The sequence below is a fragment of the Xenopus laevis genome, chromosome 5S (assembly GCF_017654675.1).
Source record: "Xenopus laevis strain J_2021 chromosome 5S, Xenopus_laevis_v10.1, whole genome shotgun sequence".
In the NCBI taxonomy this organism is placed as follows: Eukaryota; Metazoa; Chordata; class Amphibia; order Anura; family Pipidae; genus Xenopus; species Xenopus laevis.
The window spans coordinates 40,421,380-40,448,381 of record NC_054380.1 but is presented as its reverse complement, the minus strand read 5'-3'; the positions used below and the strand labels follow the sequence as shown (position 1 = coordinate 40,448,381).

General features: G+C 37.0%; 1 protein-coding gene across 6 annotated transcripts in view; it reads left to right on the top strand.

The window, feature by feature from the left end:
- The window catches only part of stxbp5.S (syntaxin binding protein 5 (tomosyn) S homeolog), a 204,470-nt gene that overhangs the window by 117,904 nt on the left and 59,564 nt on the right, over positions 1-27,002 (top strand). For all 6 annotated transcript variants that reach the window (XM_041564434.1, XM_041564433.1, XM_041564432.1 and 3 more), the window contains exons 6-9: positions 1,630-1,693; positions 7,164-7,247; positions 9,669-9,792; positions 23,445-23,523. In XM_041564434.1, the coding sequence (XP_041420368.1) occupies positions 1,630-1,693; positions 7,164-7,247; positions 9,669-9,792; positions 23,445-23,523 (351 nt within the window). The remainder of the gene's footprint in view (positions 1-1,629; positions 1,694-7,163; positions 7,248-9,668; positions 9,793-23,444; positions 23,524-27,002) is intronic.

Sequence of the window (27,002 nt, the reverse complement as noted above, 5' to 3'; positions counted from 1 at the left end):
TTATATCACAAATAGGTTTGAATGAGCACATATTTGGCTAATTCAACATATAATATAGTTTTTTTTATGTTACCTGCACCCCCTTCAAATCCAGTGCAATGTCATTAATCTGTAATACCTCCAAAATGATTTTCATTATGTTTAGAATTCCTTTCAATTTTACTTGATTTATGTTAGATACCAGCATACAATTTTGCTGGATCTCATATTACAAGATATTAAATTAAACAAAAAGTATTTTCCCCTATCTGTTTAGGCCGTCATTTCCTGTTTGTCACTGTCACAACATATTCTGCTTCCCAGACAGGCGCTGAAGGATACATATCACTCGGTCAGCTATTTCTGCTTAAGAAAAGCCTGACAAGCACCAAAACTATTGTAGCATATCACAAAGAAACTTTAGGGCATTGCAAACATAGCATTTCTAATGTCAGAAAGGAGGATAAATAAAGGAACTAGAAGAGAAAAAACAAAATGCAAGTAAAGAATTCTGCTCAGAAATGTGGAAGATTAAGCACTTTTTTTATGAAGGATGCTAAATGACATATTGGTTTTGCATAAAATAATAACGACTCATTACTACCATAGGGGCTAGCAACTAATTAGCAATTTGTTTTCTTAAGAAAACAGAAGAAATAATCTGATCCGTTGCTATGGGTGACTGCACTGGTGTCATTTAGCAGCTATTCGTTTTGATTGAGAAAAGATATTTTTTTTCTTTTTCTCTTTTCAGTCAGTCTTTCACAAAGATTTTCTTTCTTGTTGTGTGTAAAAGCCACTTAACAATAATAACAGAGACAGGGCTTTCTCCAGACACTTTTTGTCATTAAACCGTTGAATGTGTGTCTGTGGCTAAAATGTCATGTACCACAAAGCCATCTTTCATGGTCAATGTTACATTTACTGTATATAGCATTTTTTAAAGGGGAATGATCATGAAAATGAAAATTTAATATAAGCTTCATCATAGTGAAATAAGAATTTTTTTTATTACAATCAGTGAAATATTCTGCATTATTTCTGAAGTAATCAAGTTTATGTTCACTATTCCTACCTCAGCATCTGTTTCTCTTTATTGTGTCTTCTTGTAGCAGTTGGATGTCAGTCATTGACAGATCCAATATATCTTATAGGGGGGCTCCCTTTCCTAGCAGATTAGTTAGAGCTCACTCAAATAAATGATTCCAGTACAAACAAAATAACTGCCTATTGCACACATTTTGCATGTAGAGAGACAGGGTTTCTGGTGATTTTAATAGAGTGAGCCCCCCTATAAAATATGTTGAATCTAACTGTAAATAAATATCTGACACTCAACTCCTGCATGCAGACAGTATGAAGAGAAACAGATGCTGAGAGAGGGATAGTGAAGATAAACTAATGTTTAGGATGTAAACATGTATACGTTTTTGATATCAGTTTTAAAAAGTCATTATGTATGGCGCATGGTTTTCTTAAGGTGAATAACTAATTTGTTTTTGTAACGTCATTGTAAGTAGCCTTTTGCTATTTTCAGAGAAGATCTACTTGCTTTATTACAGTGACCTCATAACGTACCATCAATTGTGAAGGTTATATGTTTTAAATATTGCATTTTTGTAATATTTGCATTCCCTCTTCCTTGTGTAGGTCATCCAAATCACATCCAGGACCAGTTGTCCACATCAGTGATAATCCAATTGATGAAGGGAAGGTAGGTTGTGTATAAAAATATAAATACTTTTACCAAAACTCCTACAAATAGGCCCTATAAGTTCAGCCAAAGATGAAAATTCATTTTAATTGGCATTCTAGTTACTTAAGTTCTTGTATGTCAGAAGCTTCAATATCAGCTCTGCTGTGCTCAGCCATATTTTCCGCTGTATAAACACACCTCAACGGATCTGTTACGCTCATTGGAGCCTCAAATAATACCTATTCATAATTTGCCCCTAAGAGTCCTAGTAAGGAAGCTGTTGGTTTTTTAAAATAAATTTACTTTATATGTAAAATGATTTGAGGCATATTGGTGTTTTTGCCCTTTAATTTCAAAGCCTGCAAAAGCTACAGAGCGATTCATAATTTTAAAAACCATGTACCGTAAGAGCATATGTTTAAAAAAGGGGGTGAAAGACATTCATTTGTATATGACTGAGCTTATTTCATAATGGGGGAAATTGATTGTCGTTATCAGACAGTGGCGTTTTGGTGTTGACTGTAGGAACAAAAAAAATAGGTGTGGTTGTTATATACAACTTGGTGCATGTTTTTTTTTCTCCTAGCATGAAAATTAAATGCCTAAAAGACAGAAATATGAAATGAAAAGCATGGGGGCTTAAGCCATTTAGTCTCTTATATTTGTTTCAATGAAAAAAAATCTGAAGATCCCACTTCAAGAGGAAATATAGAGAATGCTCACCAAATGTCATAGGCTGTTTCGGCATGATTGTACCAGCTGTGCTGTACACATCCAGTGTGTACACACAATTAATAAAATATCGACTTACAAGATTTCAAGTCTTACATTTCTAGACACTACCCCTTCAAGTTGCATATTATAGAAGTTGGTATTTTTATATTGTTACACATTATTTTATGTATACTGTATTATGTATAATGTACATATACACCTGTATGTATACATACGCTCTGCAAAACATGCATTGCTACGTGCATTTGAAAGAGTCAGTACTGCCCATGCAAATGATTGCTTTGACATTGTTATTGAGAGTGAAAGCATAAATCTTGTGATAGGGGGTGTTAATTGAGTGAAACAACATATTTGAACGGACTGCTTCTTGTGCCATAAGGTTCAGTACATATTTAAGCATTAAGCTACGGTACTGATTGATTTCTAGTAAATACACGTTTTTTTTCCTGAATCACGCTGATGTAAGATTCAGTTTAACTCCTTTTTTGTCTCAGATTGTAAAATCCATGGTCCTGGTATGCTAGTTCTAGGCTGACAACTTTTAGTTAATTTGATACTCTGTCACGACTGGCACCCAATACCAGAACAAGTGCCAAGTACCCTGGTCTCGGCTCGGCTTCACCAGTAGTGTGACCACCTTTGGGCTTCGGGAGGAGCCCTCAGCTTACTTGGGTGCCACCTGGACTTAACGAGAGGTACAAGGCGAGATGTTCTGGCTGGCAAAGGGGCACGGCTGTTAGTAGAGTCTTTTGGGCCGAAGGTCACGGTACAAAAGGATTAGGCAGGAGGATGGTCAGACAGGCTGGGTCGAGGCAGGCGGATATCAGAATCGTCAGGCAGGCAAGGGTCAAAACCAGGTAGTCAATCAAGGGGTTAAACTAGAAGAGTTGTAGTAGGCAGGCAAGGGTCAGGATACAGTTTGGAGAGTAGTCAGGTACAGGCTGGGTCGAACACGAAGAATCAGAATAACTGGAAATGGCACAAGGCGACGTAACTACGGAAACCACAGAACAAAGTTCTATCACGGGCAAAGGGCTGTACAATGAATGGCCCTTAAATAGCGTTCAAAATTCGCGCCAAAATGTGCTGGTGCAAACACGCCAGCGCGCCCTAGAACAAATATGGCGCCGGCACTAAGGACCATACGGTGGGCGTCCCCACCGCATAGGTACTTTTACTACATACTCTTTTTGAAAATCGTATAAAAAGAACAGAGGCGCCAAAAGAATAAAAGGATATAAACGAGTTAAAAAACAAAAACTTGGTAATCAGAGGAGGCAGTAGTGGACTTACCTCCTCCAAGCAGACACAAAACGACTGTAATTAAGCAGTCAAAAATTATTAACCAACTCCAATCAGTACAACGCGTTTCACGGGCTCAGACCCGCTTCTTCAGGCAATAAACATAGGAGTTACAGCTGTGAATTTCAGAGACCAAAGTGACAAATAGTATGCTGTATGCTTATTCGTCAAAACAAAAGCTTTTTTAGTATTACAAAATATGTATGGTGGTCATTATTCTGGGATAAAGGTATGGTGCAGGGACTAGTTAGCTATTAATAAAAATAGGGGGATTTTTTGTATATACCAAAGTAAAGGTTGATAAGTATTAGAGGATACAACAATTATACAGGTGAAGTAAATAGGGTAAGAAGGAAGTGCAGTGAGCAAAAACATAGTGGGGCTGCAAAGTTAATATAAACATATAAGGCATAGAGTGGTGTGTGGTAATAAATAACAAGACTCACCATCTGGCAGTAGTATACACACTTAGCGCCTCTGTGCCGGTGGAGGATGCCTGAGTGTCTTTTATAGTGAGAGTTTGGAGGGGAACCAGCATCTTACAAACAGGAGGTGCATCATAGGGGGGGGGTTAAGGCAAAAGGTTCAATACTATAGTATTAGAAGTAAATAGTCGCCATGTTGGGAGGGGCAGTGTGGGGGTTACTTAGCCGCCATGTTGGATGGGACAGAGTAGTGAAATAGGTACATAAAAGTGCGTGAGGGTACACATATAAGAAATAGGGGAGTGTTGATCATATTGATGTGGGCAAGCGGCTATAAAATCGGGGGAGAATAAAAGAAAAAAATAATAAAAAATTTTTTTTAAAGAATTGGGGCTCTTGGTGTTCTTTTTGTTTATCTTTTTGAAAATCGTCCAGCTTGGAGGAAATTTTACCTGTTACGATAGTTTTAAATGGTTTTAAATGGTTGAATGGCTCTCAAATTCTAGATACCAACCACATATTTATTTACATATCAGAATAATGAATAAATAGGAAAAGTCCTAATAGAGAGATAAGCAATTTTAAATAATACAGTAGAACCCCCCATTTTATATTTTTGGTATAGAATCCAGGAAAATGTAAAATCAGGGAAATATATTATGCAAAATACATTGGTGGGACCTTAAAACAACAATGTTAAATGAGGGAAAACTTAAAATCAGGAGATGTAAAATTAAGGTTTCACTGTAATGCCAATCTAAGCTCACAATTAATCGGCTTTCCATAAGAGCACAAGTCACATGACTGGGGGCACCTTTGGAACTATCAACATGTCTAGTCCCATGTCAGATTTTAAAATGAAATATAGAAAAATCTGTTTGCTTTTTAAAAAAAACAGATTTCAATGCAGGATTCAGCTGTAGGAGTGCATTTATGGACACTGTTATTTAGACAAGCCTTGCATCATCTCAGAATCTTGTTTATGCACCAGAATGGGGGACCTGATGTCCATCCCCATGCCCTGTTTACACAATTAAATGTTAAAGACAGAGGAGGGAATGTGGGGAGAGCAGTGACATCTAGGAAGTACTGAATGAAAAGTAAAAGTAATTGCCTGCTCCGCATCTATGCCTAAGGCATAGAGATGGGGCAGGCACTATTTGATTGACAGCTGATATTTTTAAATGAGTTTATGCTATTAACACCATAATAAAAAAAAGAATTTGGATTTCATGTTTAATTTGAAAAGGACTTTTATATACAGCTTTTTATGTCGGGGTGACAGGTCTACTTTAATTTAAAAGTGAAATTTCCCTACTAAAACCCATGTAAACCCCAAAAAATAAGATTTTGCCTATTAAAAAAAATGTACTTTTAACCAATATACATTCCCATTTTCAGTGGTTAGTTGTAAATATGATTGAAAGCAGTATTTGCTTGTTCCTTTCTGTACTCCTGCCTCTAAAACTTTAAATTATCATGCAAATATTGTGCAGGTTGCAGTTTTGTGGCTGTTAAAGGATCATAAAGGATCGTGTATCACAGTTGTGCATCTTAAATGCAAGGGCACGTGCATGTAAAGGTAATCACACACGTTATTTCACAGTACACCTCTGTTGTAGAATCCTGTTTGCTGTGGATGTTTGCTTGTGAATGTACTTTGCAATGCACATTGTGTGTAACGCATACAGCATTTACTGATGATGTCACAGGGAAACACAAGCAATTGGTGCCAAAAGAGGATTTGTCAATAAAACCATTTCTTCCAAATGGTAAATAATCACAAAACTCATATTTAAGAAAATATTTATTTTTATATAGACTATTTCTACTTTGCACTTAAATTTCACAATAGTTGTCCTTTAAGTGCATTGGGTTAAAATGAACCAATGCAGGTCAGTGGTTAAGGGGCAAATTCACTAAGCGCCGAACGCTAGCGTTACTTCGCTAGCGTTTGTCATTTTCGTTACTGCGCAAATTTACTAACGAACGTTGGCGTAGTTTAGCTAGTGTTATTTCGCACCCTTACGCCTGGCGAAGTTTCGCTAGCGACGTAACTACGCAAATTCACTAACGCGCGCAGTGTACTGAACGCTACCTTTTACGCTAGACTTCCTTCGCCACCTCAGACCTGGCGAAGCGCAATAGAGTAGATAGGGATTGTTTCAAAAAAAGTCAAAATTTTTTCTAAGTCCCAAAAAACGCTGGCGTGTTTTCTACATTCTGGGTGATAGGCTGAAAAAGATTGAAAAAAATTTTGGGGCTCCCTTCCTTCCCCCCTACATTTCCTGACTCATGGCAACTTACCTAGACAGTGGGCACATGTGTAGGGCAAAATAAAAATTTTATTTGATGTTTTGAAGCTTTTCTAGCCATTTGTAGTGCTGATACATATTCCTCCATTGAAATTTGAATTTTGCGCCGTATGCAAATTAGCCTTCGCTAGCGTAACTTCGTTTTACATAGCGAATCAACGCTAGCGCAACTTCGCAACCTTGCGCTACCCCTGAGCGCAACTTCGGATTTTAGTGAAAACGAATCTTAGTGAATTTGCCCCTAAGAATCTGAATTTAGAAAAGCTTAAGGGAGCATAGTCTTTTAGCCACAAAGCCTGAATAGGCTTGTTCACCTTCCAAATACTTTTTCAGTCCATTTGTTTTCAGATTGTTCACCAGAAATAAAGTTTTTTTTCTCAGTTGCTTTTCATTTTTTATATTTCACTATACCCCCAAAGCTGCTTTAGAATGACATAGGATGGTGAGAAATAAATGCTTCAATATTAGAAAAACAGCAATAAATGTAAAATAGAAAAAAAGTCTTTATGGTGAACTGAAAACAACTGAACTGAAAAATGTGTTGGAAGGTGAACAACCCATTTAATAAATTCAGTAATAATAGTTGTAATAAGTTCAGTTTTGCATTGAATAATGTACCCAGCTATCATGCCTACCATAAGTAAAATAGCCCTCGAGTCTAATCTAATAATATCTTTTTATGTACTTAGTTTTTGCTTTATTTGCTTCCAGCTCCTGATTGGTTATGAATCTGGAATAGTAGTATTATGGGACCTCAAGTCGAAAAAAGCAGACTACAGATACACCTATGATGAGGTATGTAAATATGTTTTTTAATTTTAGTATAATAAAAAAATGTATTTTTCTATTTGTCTATTAAATAATTGCTGTTCTGTTCACATTTATAAAGAGATAAGGTGAATAAAAAAAACTATACTCCCTTTATCAGTGAACTCATCCAAATATTTTCTGTCTATAATCATGACACAATCCTGCACATTTTACATTAAAATCCAGACTCACTGTAATCCAGATACACAATACCAAAGTCCAGGGAGTCAATGATGGGAAAAACTGACCAAAGAAGGATATACAGGTATACAAGTCCTTTGACAATGCTGTGAAAGACAAACCAAGATGCTATGTGGGCCAGGTCTCAGACTCATCCTTGCAGAACAACCCAATTATTGACCTGCAACAAGAAGCATTGTCTAGTCAGGCCACTTATGTTTTGCTGCAGGCACTTGGGGATTCCAGGGAAGCACTCACAATGAAAATCACTGTGAAAAGAACTGCCCTTATCAGTGAAATAGAGGAGGCCAGAGAAAGAGCAGATTACACATGGTATTCATTACAGTGAGCACACAAATATTTAGGGACCTGGTACAAAAGGAGTTAAAAAGATATTTGTAGACACCTTTGACCTAATCCTGCAAAAGTACAGAAGAAAACCAGTGACATGGGCACATCTATGTCTGAGTTATATTATTATTTATATAGCTCCATCGTCACCCATAACGATTTACAGAGTAAAGGGATACAAGTACAAGACCAAACAGTTTACATGCATTTCACTAAAATTGATTGACAGTTACAACTGGATATTGCTAGGAGATATTAGGGGAAGGGCCAAGCTAGCACGATTTTACATTCTTAAAATATGTTTTATATAAGTGTTAAAACATCCTGGCGTATATTCCCCTGGTAGTTTAAACAAATAGATAAAATAACAAGGCTGGACGAGACAAACCACTAGAATCAGCCTTGCCACCTTACAGTCCCCAACAACCAAAGGTGGGGTTGCCCTTCTTAAACATTTTATTGTTTTACAATGCCTACCATTTGGGTACATTGATGATCAGTGTGAGACATCAAAAACCAGGCCCTACTAATGAAGATATAACTTTGAGCACAGGAGGCACACTGCGATGTCAACAGAGGTCTATTTATATGTCTTCTTTAAATATTACAGTATGTAAAGGTTAGAAGAGCATGTCTGAACACTGGCATCCCTAGGCTCTAAATAATACTGGTGGTCAACCAGAAAGAATCTGTAATGTAAGCTCTAACTGTAACCCACAGTGCTTGTTACACTGATTCTTATTTCTTTATGTTAAAACGTTTTCTTACTGTATGTTGATCTGGAGCCATTGAGCCACAAATCTGTTGTTGCATTTACCGTTGTGTTCAGGATTCTTGGCTATCATTTTGTATTTCAAGGCTTAAAACTACATATTTACTGCTTAAATTATAACCTTTTTAAGCAGAAAATGCCAATTGAGGATTAACATCTGGCAGCTAATACTCCATCTGCTAAATTGTATTGCTGAGAGGTCGTGTCAGGAGATTCTGTCTTCTTTCCATCTAACTTTTCTATGCGATTTTCAGCTCAAGTATAGAATTATTAGTACAAAATCCTCTGTATTAGGATTCTTCTCTGGGTTGTCCTATGCTACCAAATCTACATCCATCTACAGATGGATATTGACAGTGGGAGCTTAGTGTTTCTGTAAATAATCTGGTGAAAAAAAAATCAACCATGATATTTCTATTCTAGACTAGTATTAGTTTTTACTGTTTGCATCGAGGCCTGATTTTTTTTTAAGATGGTGAAAGGTATTTGAGAGCGAGGGATCCTTCTGCTCTGTTTTTCAGTGCCAGATGTTTCTACATGCCATTTATTTGTCGCATCACCTGCTAAAGTTCTGTTCAGCACTGGGTGGGATTATTCAAGGTATTAAATTGGTCTACTAATTTGCATGTATAATTTATCCCTATTTGAAAAGGAATAGACAGATATACATGCCATGATGAGCAGAAAGAGAAAGAGAAATATCATATGGTATTGGGAAGTCAGTAGCTATCCCTTTACATGGTGCTCTGCTTGAGATGGATATTGTGCTCTTACTATAATTTGCTCAAGGATGTTCACTAAGGCACCAGCTTTGCAAGGTAATCCCACAACCAAGGTGTATATCTAATAGTGCAGATTTCTTTTTTCTTAAGGAAATCTCTAAAGGATTCAGTGTACTAGTGTTATCAATATTCTATCTAACCATGAATTTCATTTCCTAAATAGATATTGTGCAACACTTTCCTTAGTTCCAAGCTTTGTATGTCTGTATTTGTGCTAATTGTATTTTGTACAATGCTGAAGATTTAAGACTGAAATATGAAAATCGTATACTGTACTTTGTGTATATTTATGGATATTTTTTTTTTAATTCTCTTGCATAGGCTATTCATTCTGTTGCTTGGCACCATGAAGGAAAGCAGTTTATCTGCAGCCATTCAGATGGAACTTTAACCATATGGAATGTACGCTCTCCTGCCAAGTGCATACAGACAATCGTGCCGCATGGTAAGAGGCTGTGTCTTTTTTCTTATATCAAGGAACTGAACTGGAATGCATTTTTCTCCTGTGTTTGTGCCTTCCAACTCCATGATATATCTACTCTTGTTTGTTCTGAGCATTTGTTTACTCAGTGACCTTTGCAGATCTCAGTTAGTTTACTGGTAGCTAGTAAAACAATGCTGAGTATCAAAGCATTAACAGTCCAAATTTAAACCAGCAAATTGCAAATTAAAGTGCATACATTAAACTGTCTATACTATCTAATATTAGTGCAGTTTGTATGAGAAAATGGAGCAGGTGCTAAATTGGGTCAGTACAATTGCCCATAACTGCCATTTTTCAACCTACATTCCAAAAATGTGTTCTAAGAATTCCATGTTTTTTAATAAGCTTTAAAGACTGGGTGTAATAAAAATATATTTTTTTTCCTGTTTCTTGAGCAATAAAGTAGTTACAGTTTTAATTTAAGATGTTGAATTCTAAAACGATTCATTTAAAGCAGAACAAAAGCCTGACAATTAGCACAGCTAAAATCATGTAGGCACAGAACTTACTATACCAGTTTAGACGTATATCAAGGCAGTAACCGTTTTTCATGGTTACAAATAGGGATGTAGCGAACCGCCGAGTATGTGTTCGCGAACGCCGTTCGCGAACACCGGCAAAAAATGCGAACAGTTCGCGAACTGTTCGCGAACTTCGAACATCCGAAAATCGTTCGATTCGAACGATCGTAGGATTTTTAATCGTTCGATCGAACGATTTTCGTTCGAATCGAACGAAAATCGTTCGATTTTAGCGATCGAATGGTCGAATGGTCGAACGATTTTGACGCGAACGCCTATTGGCGAACGTCGCGCGACGTTCGCGAACTTGCGGCGGACGCGAACAGCCGATGTTCGCGCGAACAAGTTCGCCGCAGAACAGTTCGCTACATCCCTAGTTACAAATAGTAAATAAATGCTTTTCCTGCTCCTTTATTTTTATGATTGCTGCCTCTAGGGAGTGTGGGTCAGAAACTGGATCAAGTGATCGCTGCAGGGCTCAGTACCCAGGGGTTAATGTCATGTGCAGGAGGCCTGCAGTCAGGAGCCTCTTGCATAGGGTGCCCTCCCTTTCAGCTCTGTCAAGCCAGTGAACTGGTTCTTGAGGGATGAAGCAGCTTCCCCTGAGCACAACACGGTGAACTATTTATGCAACCCCCACACCTATACTTTTTCCTTGCCTTTGCCACTGATATGATAGACAAATGGTAACTCGATAATTAATGTTGCAAAAATACTTATTGAGATTACTATGCCATTTTCATATTGCTGAAGTGAGCTCCCATAGTGTATATCATTTAAAATATGTTTTACTTACAATAAGCAATAATCCATAAGCAATAATCCATATGATAGAATCTGCTACCAGCCCACTTAAGGATAATGACACATAAGATGCTTTGTTGCTAGGATTGCCATCCACCCAATTCATACCTGCAAAGGCCAGGGTCGGTATTACAAGTTTACCGGCAATGTAGTTGCTGAAGTTACCCTTAAGTATTAGGAGTGGTGGTAATAGGGGGCAGATTTATCAAGGGTTGAATAGTAAATTCGAATTTTCGAGTGTCAAAATTCACACATTACAATTTGAATCCCCATATTCGAATGTAAATTCAAATGTGAGATGTATCACACCTCAACCATGGAAACAGTACTAATTCGAATATTCACCACTTAAAATCCATTGACCCATTTGGAGATGATAATAGCCCTCCTGACATTTAAGGGGTTTTTTTGAGAGAAAGACTCGATTCATACAAATTGAATACAATTCGAATTTTCAGGTCAGAACGATTGGATAGAATATTAGACATTCAAATTTTTCATAAATAACCTCCAAGTTGAATTGTGAGTATATTAAAAAAAATCAAATTCAACCTTTGATAAATGGACCTCCCCTTGTCAACCATTGGAAATTTGCTCTCCCAGAGGCAACAAAGCACCTGAAAATACCTTCCCATCCACCACTATTGGAAAAGTTGCTTAGCTATGCCAAACACTCAGTAGTTCCTAGAACAGCAAGTCATCAGTAATGTGGCTTGTATTTTGAGGTAATTTTTGAAAAAAATCTAAGAAATGTTAAGATTTGAGTACTAAGCTTTAAAGACCATTTCATATGGGAATAATGTTCCCATTATCATACTGTATGTGAGACCAAGTTTAGTTGATCAACTTCAAATTAAGAGTAGAGAGAGGCTTTGATGCCCAAAAGCCATACTTATTTTGCACTCCTTGGTGCTTAATCATAGATGTAAACAGAAGGATTTGGGTTTGCCTTTTCATTCATTTGCATTAATCAAATTGAAGTAAAAAAACAGCCATGTCAGTACATATGCTAAAAACAACACCATTACACAGATAAAAACACCCTTATCTGATAACGAGTGCCTTTAAGAGAATATCACTGAAGAGAAAAGAAAAAGGTAAGTATCTAGTAAGTGACATCTCATTGAAAAGGTAATGTTTGTGAAATGTGGATAGGTGAAAAGTTGGCCATACACAAGATTATTTAAATCGAGCAGGAAGTTTATTGGACCAAGAATGGGGCCAGCTAGCAGCCCTTCCCAACTTATATGTGCTGAAAATTTGGGCAGGTATTGTCAAACAGGTTTGATTTCGTCATCGTATCACCGACCTTGTCTGTGGACTTTGTGTCCTTGCCCCCACGGCCTGCATATCATCATCAAGATGGACATATCGATGAAAGAGCCGCTTGTTTTTCTACTAAGGGTATTTATTTACACTGATTTCTTAACACTCGGGTAGATTTTTCTTCATTGGTAAAACTATATTTCCTATTTATGAAAAGTTGACTAAGGGCTGAGATGTTTTCCTAATATATATATTTTTTTAACCTAAAAGTGTTTTCCTGTTCTGAGGTGACTTTTATCAACTATGGCAAGTTGCAGAAAAACTTTCTACAAATTTCTTCCACCTATATGATTAGCTTGTTTGGTACAGAACAACCTGTCGTGCATCTTTATGCCAAAATACATTGTTGCAGTGATAAGTAAATGTTTTTGTTTTGTTTTTGAGGCAATAGAATGAGAAACATGTTAACCTGCAAAAATTGTCTTTAGTAAATAGACCCTTTGTTTGTGTAAGAAAAAGAGTTTTACCTGAAGTGAACAGTGGCCCAAAAGTATGTAAAAAATCAACTATATATATATATATATATATATATATATATATATATATATATATATATATATATATATATAATCAGTATCAATATGGATTGAAAGGTTTTGGCAAGCAGTTTGTTTAGCAGTGGGTAGCAATACGGCACAGAGAAGCCTGTAAACTTGTAGCATGTTATGCATTGCCTGCTGAAGGGGCAAAAAGTTGTACCTTCTGGTGCTGGGACCAAATGCCTTGCACTTTGCACCCCCATCCCCAGTTTCTAAATGAGTCCCCAGTAAAGCTGGCCATAGACACACACACATATAATTGTACAAAACAAAACAATTTCAAGCTGTGTGTGGGCTCAAAATAAATGTCCTGATAATTTTCAAACCATGGCAATTGGCCATTAAGTCGGATAGGTTGGAAAATTTCTGAAAAAAATTACAATAATATCTTTGCATGTATTGCTTTTCTGACCATAACTATGGGTACTGTCACTACTAGTTCTCGGACATAACTCTTGTATGATTGCTGTCTGTCAACTTGCTGTCTCCTGAATGGTTAGTTTTATATTGTTGCATTGAAATGATCGATATCCAAACATTCCTCATACAGGGAATAAAATGTGATTGTCTATTGCCAGTTTAAGTAATTTTATTTAATAATAAGGTGAAATCCAGGACTGGCATTGTTATTGAGATTTAATGGGATAAATTGGGTAATTTATTCTTTTTTTTTTAAACTTAAATTTATATTTGTTTGACATGTACCGGTACCAAACAAGCATATTGGCATTGCTTATTGAATGTAGATTTACAGAATCTCTCCTCACTTAGGTATAATACATAGTATCAATTTCTCATAAATTAGTGTCAAAATAAAAATGTACATAAAAAATTAACATCTCTTATGGTACCTATACTGAGGATACTTTAACATAGAAAAAGGTACAATGAAAAAAAGGAAAAGAAAAAAGAAAAAAAGAAGAAAGAAAGAGAAAACAAACAAAGGGTTCGAAATAAACCAAACTGTGTATTTCTGCCCAGAGTCCCATCTATTTATCCCACTCAAATGCAAATTGCACACGCAAGTCTGGGGAAAATGGTGTTTCATCTTATAGATGAAAGTCTGAATTAAGTAATGGGGATCCATGAACTCGGCCAGGTCTGCCGTTGACATTAGAGCTCCTGTGGTTTTGATAATAGTTCGTAGGGTGCCCAAATGGTTAAGAATCAGGCAACCTTGTTTTGTACATGAGATATAATACTCTCGAAATGTATTCTCTTTTATTCAGCAGTTATACCTGGTAGACTTGATACTGAGCTGAATATTGCCATTGAATAAAAATATGAAATAATGTTTAGTGTTGTGGCATGTAGCTAGTTCTATGCTGCATGTATCATTAGATGGTACAACTCAGTTTGACTTCTATGTCATTCTGTCAATCCATTTACACATATAAAATGTGTTTCAGACATAAACATGATTATTTAATAGTGGATTTTCATTCCTATTCTTTGGCACTGTGTTTACTTAATGTAGGTATGTGGTTAGATGCAAAGGACTGCAGGATTTATATTTGAAACGTATAAATAATGGAAAAGCCTGCAAGCGTTGTATCAAACCAAGTTCTAGGAAGGAGACAAGCAACACAGAGCACGTTGTCTTTGACTTGGAAAGAAAGACACTATGATCACTAGGATGATGAAAAGATACAGCTGTTATTGACAAGCACTACAGCAGAAGCACATTAAATTTTAAATACATTACATAAAAGCAGTGTGATCGTCTCTTCCGTTCTGACAGAAGTGATGGCAGTGTATCAGGGTTAGAGCAATATTAGCTTTATTATGAAAAGCCATGAACAAACTATACAAACTGCAATTTTTAGTAGGGATGAAAGAATATCCAGATACAATAAAGGAACATTATAAAAAAATATATCACAAATTACTACATGTACAATAAAGGACCAGATAATTTTAATCATATTTAAACCATACAGGTATGGGACCTGTTATCCAGAGTGCACAGGACCTTGGGTTTTCCAGACAAAGGATCTTTCCGTAATTTGGATCTTTATACCTTAAGTCTACTTGAAAAAAATTAAAAGTATATAAAAAACCCAATAGGATTGTGTTGCCTCCTGTGAGGATGTGATGTATCTTAGCTGGGATAAAGTTCAAGGTACTGTTTTATTATTACAGAAAAAAGTGAAATCATTTTTAAAGAATTGTGTTATTTGATTATAGAATTGAGTCTATGGGAGATGGCTTTCTTTGGAGCGTTTCTGGTTTCTGGATAACGGATCCTGTACTTTTCTATTCAAATTGGAAAAGCAAAGTAAATAACAGCATGAAAACTAACATCTAAAGTTTTGCCTCGAAAAGTAGTATTGCTTTGGCAGGATATGGTTTTATATTAACGTGCCCTTTATCTGGGGTTTTCAAACTGGTGCAACACCACACACTAGGAGGCCTATTTATAAAAGGTCCAGTTTTATTTATTGGTTTTAAGGAGAACTAAACCCCCCCCCTACTAAAAGTCCCCCTAAACTGCACGCATTGCCCCTCCTCTCCTTTTAGTGTAAAAAAAAATGCTTTAAAAATTCCGGCCCTTAAATGCAGAGAGGCGCAGCGGAGCTTCCGGTCAATATCTACCGGCTCTTTGTGTAGTCTTCAGGTCTCAATGCCGACTTGCACATGTGCAGTTGAAGCCGATTCCTCACTTGACCTCACTGTGCAGGCACCCGCAGGCTTCGTGACAGCGAAGAGACCAGACGACTATATGAAGAGCCGAAAGATGGCAACAGGGAGCTCCACTGTGCTTCTCTGCATTTAAGGGTCAGAATTTTGAAAGGGTTTTTTTACACTATAAAGAGAGAGGAGGTCTCATTGCCGACTTGCACATGTGCAGTTGAAGCCGATTTCTCACTTGGCCCCACTGTGCAGGCTCCCGCAGGCTTCATGGCGGTGAAGAGACCAGAAGACTATACGAAGACCCGAAAGATGGCGACAGGGAGCTCCACTGTGCTTCTCTGCATTTAAGGGTCAGAATTTTGAAAGGGTTTTTTTACATTAAAAAGAGAGAGGAGGGGGAGGAGGGCACTGCATTGAACAGGCAGAAAAAGATGTTTCTAACTTAATTGGCTTTTGGCAGTGAGCCCACAACAGCCACAGCAGGAGACAAGATACTTATGTAACAATTTCCAGATAAGCAAATGAGTAATTGTAACAATATAAGATAACAGGTCCCTTGGGAGAAGTTAGATTCACAAGTTAAAGGGCAATTCATCTTCATTAGCAAAACTATAATAACTGAAAAAAACAGAATTATGTTCAAACTTTCATAACCTGTCAAATTTTGTAAAATGAACATGGTAATTAGGGGGTGTGGCCAGAAAAAACGGGCGTGGTCAAAATGTTTGCAACTTTTTTTGTCCCTCTTTTTATTTCTAAAATGTTGGGAGGTATGGGTTACTAAGAACTCTGGGTTTGGCATTGCAGTAATATTGATGGGCATTTTATCAAAGTGCAAACAAAAAACTTGAAAGGCTGACATTTATGCTCCTAATGTGTTCAGTTTACTGGATTAGCATGACAGCAGACCTGTCACTGCTTCCAAAATTCCCCATATTTGTTTATGATTTTAGTCAGCCAGTATCCTATTGTGAAAGGCATGGTCCGTAGTCTGTAGTTTTCAGTCTTTGCATGCTGAATGGTGTCATTAACATAAAGCCATGTGGATAAGAAGCTTTGAGAGGACAATCGTGGAGTCTTTATCTCCAATCTGGTACAATAGACCTATGCATAAAGTGGAGATGTAATGTGTCATTTAAACCTGCTAAACACTAGGCACTGTTGATAGCAAAGTACAAATAGAATTACAATGAGCTATAAATATCTTCAGCCTCAGTAAGCTGGTACAGTATTTGGTTTGAAAGTGATCTTATTATAAAAGCAAGCAAAGGAATTATGCTTTTGTCTGTACTGGAAGGAAATTGTGTTTATATCTATAATTAAGACTGTGAGATTAAGTAACCCCATGGAAACAATAGGAATGCTGCGTGAGAATGTAACATTATCATGTATTGCTTGGGATATTGAAAAATGACAGCCGATTCCACTTTATATGTACAAATTTTTCTGCGACAACAATTTAACATTATTAAATAATGTTTATGTTTTTTTGGAGGGAAACTCAATTCAAATTCTCAGATTTGCGGTTCATTCCTATTCGAGTTTTTTCATAGTCGGGTTGTGACTACATTCGAATTTATTAGAGTTAAAAAAAATTCACATAGCTTCGAAATAAGACCTTTGATAAATAACCCCCTTAATATTCAGTATTGATACCTTTCTTATTACACACCATGATGTTCTTTTTCAACAGTATTATGCTGTTTTTTAATATATGTGTCATTGGAAATGTTTTTGTATACCATGTATGTCATGATGAACGCAAGACTTCATTAATAAAATTATAATTTGTCATATGGCTCTGACGGAAAAATCCTCAATATGATCTTGTTACAAAAGTAGCATCCATAGAGTGTGCTGCTTTATTCTACATGTAGCAGCTATGAGCATGTGATATCCTCTTTGGTATAGGATTAGCATCATTCATTTCTGCAATAAAACAGACCTATGAATACTTTGAATTGTTAAAAAGGGTACATTTACATTTAAGAATATTAACACAGTTGCATTTTGTGTGACATTTGTATGAGTGTGTACTGCATATCAGTGATGTTCCATTTATAAGGTTATATATTATGTGGATGATTATTTCTTATTTTGAAGGACTGGATTATGTAAAAATTATATCATACTAAGTAGTTACTCAGCAAGTCCAGTTGTTTTTAGATTTTTTTAGATTTACCAATACTAGACATACTAAGTAGTATACGTATATGGAACAAACTGGGACCCAAAAAAAACTCACAGGTTTGTTAATAGTCCCATTAGGGTTCACCAAGGCAACTAAATCCAGGGAATCCTTTGACACATAATGGGCTAATAAAATCTGATTATCACTGCTATAAGGTATATGTGTATGCTCTTTGAGTTCTTTATTGCCCTGTCACAAAGCAAAATGGGGCTAACTGATTACCGAATTCAGTATGGAACTATGTGGGTTCACAATTCAAATCAGACATTTGTTCTCATATATCTGCTGGAAAAATGGTACAATCTGTCCTGTTTGAAAATGTTATTGTCGCTTCACCATCTCTAAGAGGCACATTTATCAACGGTCGAATTTCGAATTCATCTGAGTTTTTTAAAACTCCCATAAACTCGAAATTCGACCAATCGAAATTTATTAATAAAATCACATTTTCTCGGCTTGGACGAATTGAATCGACCCGAAAACTCAAATCGAATTCTATTTGAATTAGTAATGCTCGATTCAAATTTTAAAAAACTCGATTCGAATTTATTTCTCCAAAAAGAAACAAAAAACTGGAATGTCAGGAAGGCTGCAAACATCACCAAATTGATCCCTGGACCTCTCCCATTGACTTGTACAGCAATTTGGCAGGTTTAAGGTGGTGAATAGTCAAATTTGAGTTCTTAATGGGATGATAAATCTCTAAATTCGAATTTGAGTTTGAATTAAAACTCAAATCGAGTTTGGATAATTCACAAATCGAATTTGATAGTTTTGACCAAAAAAAAAAATTCGAAAATTTGAATTTTCACTTCAACGCTTAATAAATCTGCCCCATAGTATTCTCAGACAACATAACTGCCCCTGAAATGCTATCAGCAAAATGTTTGAGGGGTTAAATAATTGCAGTTTTGAGAGAAATGGTATTTATTAAGCCACTGATACAGGTATGGAACCTGTTATCCAGAATGCCTGGGACCTGAGGATCTACCAGATCTTTCTGTAATTTTGAATCTTCATACCTTTATTCTACAAGAAAATTATGTAAACATTAAATAAACCCAGTAGACTGGTTTTGCTTCCAATAAGGATTAGTCATATCTTAGTTTGGATCAAGTACAAGCTACTGTTTTATTATTACGGAGGAAAAGGAAATCATTTAAACAAAATTGAATTATCTGGATAAAATTAAATGTATGGGTAACAGCCTTTCTCGATTTCGGAGCTTTGTGGATAACGGGTTTTCGGATAACAGATCCCATACCTGTGCATTAACTACTGTAAGTAACTGCTATAAAGCTGGACCTGTATTTATAAATGGGACCTAGTCATTGTCACTCCATCTATTTACAAATAAACCTGGAGCATAGTACCCTGCAATGTTAGAGGTTAGTGACATTTTTTATTTCATACAATTCATTTGCTATTCACTTTTTAAAGTCATACATAAGAAGAGAAATGTTTGCTTCTGTGATAATGTTATTCATTTGGGGTACCGCTTTTAGAGTTTTGAGGAGAAAATCGCATATCAGATACTTTTTCATCCTGAAGAGATTTGTTTGGCAGATTGATGAGAAACAATTTTCTGAAAATGATCTTGTCATTTCTAAAAGACTTTTTACACTTTCACTTTCTAATAAAGTTGACAGCAAGTTTTCTGTTATTACTTTGGAGAAAAGCGAGAGGCAATTCCTTTACATTCTTTGAATTCTAACTTTTACTAAACCACTCTGAATAGTTTAGATAGAGATTTGGTTGGTTTTGGAGTGGAGTAGGCTACATTTGTCAGGCTATTCCTAAATTAACGCTGGCCATAGACACAAAGATCTGATCGTTGGAATCATCAAATGATTGACGTCCCCATCTCCTGACCTGCCATTAACCTTCAGCTAAAAAAGAACAGATCAGCCGATGTTAGGACATACCGGCCGCTCCATCTCCCTGCTGATGGCTTCTCATCTGACTGGCACGGGGAGACTTTCTCCGCGTAGCCGGACGTGTGTCTTCTACCTAAGGCCTAGTGATATTCGCCATTTTTTATTTGGCTGCAGGTAGGGTCGGGGGGAACAATAGGGGATGGGGAGAGACTGGGGACCTATGGGGATGCAAATGCAGCGCCCCCTAGAGACTTGCACCTAATCCAGCCCTCGCCTTATTCACTGCACTTCAACTACAGCTCTCTGCTTCCGTCTCTCACTGAAGATCGGCAATACACGCAGAGATATATCTGCAAATTTTCAAACCTGTCCGATCGACTGTACGACATGGCACGACAGATGTCGGGACACTCCACACACCGAAAATCGGACTAATCAAGGATTCATACAATCGTATCTTTGCGTCTATGGCCAGCTTAACTTCATTAATATGACACACCTTACTGTAAGCATGAACAGTGTGTGTGTTTCTGTGTTCTCATGTTCTCGCAGTTTGTCTTTTTTACTTTAAATAAAGTAGAGCACAAAACAGAATTTAGACTGCAACTTAAGTATATATTTTCTAGTGTACTGTTAGGGGCAGATTCATTAAGGGTCGAATTTCGAAGTTAAAAATACTTCGAAATTCGACCCTCGAATTGAAATCCTTCGACTTCGAATATCGAAGTCGAAGGATTTAGCGCTAATTCTGTGATCGATCGAAGGATTTTTTAAATCCTTCGAATTGAACGATTCGAACGATTTTAATCCAACGATCGAAGGAAAATCCTTCGATCAAAAAAAGGTTAGCAAACCTATGGGGACCTTCCCCATAGGCTAACATTGACTTCGGTAGGTTTTATCTGCCGAAGTAGGGGGTCGAAGTTTTTTTTAAAGGGAAAGTACTTAGACTATCGAATGATCGAATAGTCGAACGATTTTTACTTCGATTCGTTCGATTTCGTTCGAATTCGAACGAATTTAACCAATTCGATGGTCGAAGTACCCAAAAAATACTTCGAAATTCGAAGTATTTTTCATTCGAATCCTTCACTCGAGCTTAGTGAATCGGCCCCTTAGTGTTTCAGTGTTGTCATATATGCAGGTATGGGATTTGTTATCTAGAAAGCTCCGAATTACTAAAGGGCCATCTCCCATAGCCTCCATTTTATCCAAATAACCCAAATTTTTAAAAATTTTCCTTTTTCTCTGTAATAATAAAACAGTAGATTGTACTTGATCCCAACTAAGATATAAGTAATCCTTATTGGAAGCAGAACCAGCCAATTGTTTATGCCTATGTTTACGTTATTTTCTAGTAGACTTAAAGTATGAAGATCCAAATTACGGAAAGATCCTTTATCCAGAAAGCCCCAGGTCCCGAGCATTCTGGATAATAGTCCCATACCTGTAATACTATGCAAGAGTTTTAGGTTTTATTAAAAATAATGGCTACTTTTTAGTAATCAAGAAACATCCTAGAAAATGTGATAAACAGGAAAAAAACAACTGATATTTAGTAACAATATTGGGTTTCAATAATTAATTTAACAGAGATCAGCTCTCTTAATCACGTGTGTCTTTTCTGGTTCTCACATGGTAGGTTTTTCGAAGCATCCTGGAGGACTTGCCACAGTTCTATTTCAGACTTTGCTGTCTTATTTGCTTCTGTCTCTGCAAGTAATACTAAACTGGTTTGATGTTTTTGCGATAAGGGCTTTGTGGGGGCCATTTCTTGTTCTTTTTCTGCAGATCGTTCTTAATGATTATGGCCATGTTTTTGGGGTCATTGTCATGCCACTGATGGTATTGCATGATAATATTATGGTTGTACTTCTTATCTGTGAGCATACCATCAATTTATGACCAGCACCTACTCCATTTGTGCAAATGCATCCCCAATCCTGCAGGGAACCTCCACTGTTTTGCCTGCTGTCATTGATCTACTGTTTTCCATAACTCTGGTAGACAAAATGACATCTGTGAAAGCCAAATATTTCATATTTTCTGCACCCTTGCCCTTTTTCTTTGTGTGTAGCTGAGTTGTTTGGCTTTGTTTCTACTGCATTGCAACTCTTCAAACTCTTCAACGTCAAAGTAAACTTTATAAGCAGTATCTGGACTGTAGATGAGTGTACCAAGATACTAGCCAGTTCCAGGATGTAAGCGTTAGGTATTTCTCATGTCCTGCGCTCTTTTTCAGTGGTTGACCACTTTGATTCTGGTCTTCAGAAACACCCATCTGCTTGAAAGTTTTGCTTCGGTGAGATGGTCCTGATGCTGTGTGACCACCTTGTGTCTTGCTACAATTTTGCCATGGTATAAATTTTTAAGCTGAAACCACCTCTAACTCATCCACAGGGAGGCACTGGTATTTTCTCTCTTTAACAACACTCGCATATCTTATTGTGTTGTTTCCGTGAAGTTTCCATACAAGCAAATCCTTATCCAGTTGGACCACCCAAATGTCAAAACCTATGCTGTTGTGACAGGAGAGAATTCCTTGATAGATAAACAATTATGGCATATTAAGGGACCACTGCCATCATGATTTTGAGTTTCAAAAACTAAAATTTTTGAGATTTATTAAGTGCACAAAACTTGAATGTAAAAATTCGGAATCTACTGCCACACCAGGTGGATTCTCAGCCTGCAGATAAACACAGACTGAGAATCAGCCCCTTACTCTCCAATCAGCTTTCTTATGTGCCTGCACCCAGAGCCATTGCGTGTAGCCGCAGGCCAAGAATCAGCCTGGTGCGACAGTAGCCTAAAAGGGGACAGTTTTATTTAGAAGTCTGTGGCATAGGCAAAATGTAAGCAATATTTTCAGTTTTTGTGAGTTGGTAGACCCATTGAAAATATAGAATAGAATATGAATCTCCTGCTTTCTGGATTTTTACAATTGTATTTACTCAAGTTATTTTCATAAATAAGCAAGCATTTGAGTTTTGTAAGTATTGAAGTTTTAAAAGTTTAATTCTTGAGAATTAAAAATTCGAATTTTGATAAATTGGCCTCTCTGTACACCAAGTTGGGTAAGTTTGATGTATGGGAGGGAAGAAATGTCCATCCTAAGACTTATGTTATACAGCTTTTTAAAACTGCTGTCTTTTGAGAGATAAACACAGGTTAAAACACATCTCCACAGGCAAACTTGTTCATTCATATTCTGTTTCCAATGCCTAGGATTGCTGCCCTCAGTGGCGTAACTATGCAGATACACAAAGCGAGTGTACACTTAAGAGATTATTGAAGAAACAGTTTCTAGCAGAGTGTGTACATACCAAATGAACATAGCTCCTGGCACAGCATACCAATGTAAATGAAAGAATTGGAAGTCACTTACGTAAACTGCCTCCACTGTGTTTTATTGGAGGGATCAGAGAGGATGCATTACAAACATTTCAGGGGGCCTCACACCCTCTTTGTCAATGTATTAGCCCCCAATTTACTGGTACATTGACAAAAGAGGCGTGAGGCTCCCAAATCGTTTTTAATGCATCCTCTCTGATTGCTCCAATTAAACACTGTGGAAGCAGTTTGTTTATTCATTAAATTTGCAAGGGCAAATTTTTATTCATATTTCTCGTTAAAGTTGTATAGAGGAATTTTCATTTTCTATTGTGATTATCCTGCTATTCAGTTAGAATTGATTGAAAATGTTTTGTTTCTTTATTAGGTAAACAGATAAAAGATGGAAAAAAGCCAGAACCCTGCAAGCCTATCCTGAAAGTTGAATATAAAACAACACGATACGGGTAAGCAATTGCTTATATTTGCAACCAAGTGGTTTTTTTAAAAAAATATTGTAATATTGTAATCAATCTAGTGTAAAAATGCAGGTTGTTTTTTTGTAGGTTGTTTGGTCAGTTGCAGCATTGAAATTCCTAGGACTCATTTGTAAAATGAAATACAGTGTGGTGTGCAAAGTGCAAAACAAAAATTTTGGAGCCTTTATTTAAACTTTGTACACTGTGTTTCAGCATTCACAAATAGCCACAAGCCTCTGTGCTCCATTTTGGAATCTTGCAGAATTTCCCTTATTAAATTATATAGATGCATGGGGAATCAATTTGCTGCAACCTTATATTGTAAAATCTGTATTTTATATGTATGTATACAACACACCACTAACATACACTCATTGGGTGCACCATACATATTTCAGAAGAAGACCAGCAACACCGAGATATTTTGTGAAAAAATGTGTTTTTCGGTCCCTGCTGAGACATATATAAATATAAATACACCTGCTTGAAGAAGCTGCACTCTCAGAACTTATAGGACAACGAATAATTTATTAAGAATCCATCACTAACGTTTCGGCTGTCGCAGGCTGGTGCAACAGTGGAAGCGTTAGTGATGGATTCTTAATAAATTAATTACCATTGTTCATATGACTAGGGCAGTGTCATGCAATCTAGCTTCCATGGCCAAACATAAAAATGTGTCAAGTCATGTCTGCTGCTACACATGCTTTGGTGTAGCAGTTTAGGCTTGATAAGACTTTTGTGTAAAGTGCAGCAGTTGAATGTTTAACAGGTGAAAGATGAAAAAGTATTAAACCCTGCAAATAACATAGAACAGGTATTGGATCAGGTATTAGATTGTTGGGGACTGGGTTTTTTTTGATAAAAGATATTTTCATAATTGAGATCACCATACCTTAAAGGAGAATTCAGCCCCTACCCTACATAGACCCCAGCCTAGCTGCTACCCCAGGTAAATGCCCCTAACTTTTTTTACTTACCCCTCGGAGCAGATTCAGGGCGTCGGAGTTCACGACAGCCATCTTCTTCCTCTTCTTCGGTAATCTTTGGGTCTTCTTCTGTCGCTTTTACAATTTTCGGGCGCATGTGCCGATATGGCACTTACTTCCCGAAGAACAACTAGGAAATGCAGTTAAAGGGGAACAAAAGCCTAAAAATGGATGTGGATAAAAATGCCATATTTTATATACTGAACTTATTGCACCAGCCTAAAGTTTCAGCTACAATGATCCAAGACTTCAAACTTGTCGCAGATTGTCACCATCTTGGAAAGTGTCTGTGACACTCACATATTTAGTGGGCTCTGAGCAGCTGTTGAGAAAATGAGGTTTGGTGCTACAGGACTGATTATTACATTCTGATGGTAGTTGCACTGGTTTCTGTGCTGCCATGTAGTAATTATCTGTATTAATTACTAATCAGCCTTATATTATGACATTTATATTCTATGTGTACTGTAAGCTCAGTAAATGACAGCAGCACAGAGCATGTGCAATGAATCAGCAGAAAAGAAGATGGCGAGCTACTGGGGCATCTTTGGAGACATAGATCTTCCCTGCTAAAGGGCTGTGTTGCCTTGGATTGGTACAGAAATTCAAAATATAATGTAAAACATGTCCAGCTACTTAGTTAAGCTTTATTTCTCCTTTAATTCTTGCATAAATTAGCCCCTTAATGCTCATAACAACATTGGACATATGAGGAGCTTTTGTAGTTGTCAATTAAACAGGTAATACTTAGGTGAGTAATGGAATACTCAGTAACATAACAAGAGTCACATGGGCCCCGATGCATGATTTCCTACCGGGCCCCCATGACTTTCTGAACTGGCCCCCTCTACCCTCCCGACAGCTTCCCTCCACCTCCAGCATGCCTGTTACCTGGAAAGCTCCGAATTATGGAATGGCCGTCTCCCATAGACTCTATAATAATCAAATAATTAAATTTTTTCATTTTCCTCTGTAATAATAAATCAGTATCTTGTACTTGATCCAAACTAAGATATAATTAATGTTTATTAGAAGCTTTATGTAATGTTTACATGATTTTCTAGTAGACTTAAGGCATGAAGATCCAAATTACGGATAAAGAAATAAAAAACATTATTGAAAAAAAAGACTGCATTGCATGGGCTCTGCAACAGAAGCTATTTCTTACACTTATAGGTAATGGAATTAGCATGAATCATGCATATGGTGCCTGTGAACGTAGAGTTTCTGTTCTTAATTTGTATCTAGGCATAGTAGATGGAGATGGTTCATGTGCAGTAGCAGTTTGCCAGTGAATGGCATTTCTGGTTTTAATGAACAGTCAGAATAATAACCTGAGCATTCTCTGAAGTGAGTGCTAAGCATGTGTATTGTGCCATGAAGGTCTCAGTCTTGTGTGCTAATGGAGGTCTGAGTGATTCACTGCCTTCCCGTTACAATAATTACCCAGCCGTGTATTGTTTTTGTTGTCTATTCTTAATAACCTTTTAGAACATGTTCCCAATTTGTTCCTGTTGGTCAACTGTTCTTGAGCCCCAACAGGCCTCATTATTTTTTATTCAGTCTTATTTTGAAATGTAACTTGTTACCAAAACAGGATCTAGTTGCAACTGTACGTATTACAGGTATGGGATTGGTTATGCAGAAAGCTCCAAATTACTGGAGGCTCATCTCCTATTTTATCCAAATAATTCAAATTTTAAAAAATGATTTCCATTTTCTCTCTAATAATAAAGCAGTATTTTGTACTTGATCCAAACTAAGATATAATTAATACTTATTGGAAGCAAAATCAATGGAGATCCAAATTCAGTTATCTGGAAAACCCCAGTTCCCGATCATTCTGGATAATTGGTCCCATAACCATATCAAGAAGATATTGTACTTAACCAAGACAGTTGACTTGGAAAATTAGCCCAATATTTACTCAAAGTACATTAAAACCTAATGAGATGATTTTGTAATGTATTTGTTTCATGGGATTCCTGCAAATAAATATAACGGCAAAGTCTATTGTTCTAATATATTTATATAACTTTCACCTGCGTATTGTCCTGTGATGCCATAACAGAACTGAATGTGGCGATTGGCTAAGTCAAAAGGGGCAAATTTACTAAACGGCGAAGTGACTAACGCTGGCGAAATTTGGAACTTTGCCGATTTACTAACAGTCGCTGGCGTAACTTCCCTAGCGATGGTGATAGACTCTAGCGGTACTTCACTCCCTAACTCCGAATTTGCGCTCTGGCGACTGGATGTAACTACGCAAATTCACTAAGATGCGGATTTTACTGAACGTTACCTCTTGCGCCAGACTTGCCTTCGCCACCTCAGACCAAGTGAAGTGCAATAGAGTAGATAGGAGTTCCTTGAAAAATAGTTCAACATTTTTCCAAGTCCCAAAAAACACTGGCGTCTTTTACTTTTTTCAGGGTGATAGGCTGCAAAAGAGCGTAATTTTTTTTTGGGGTAACCGGG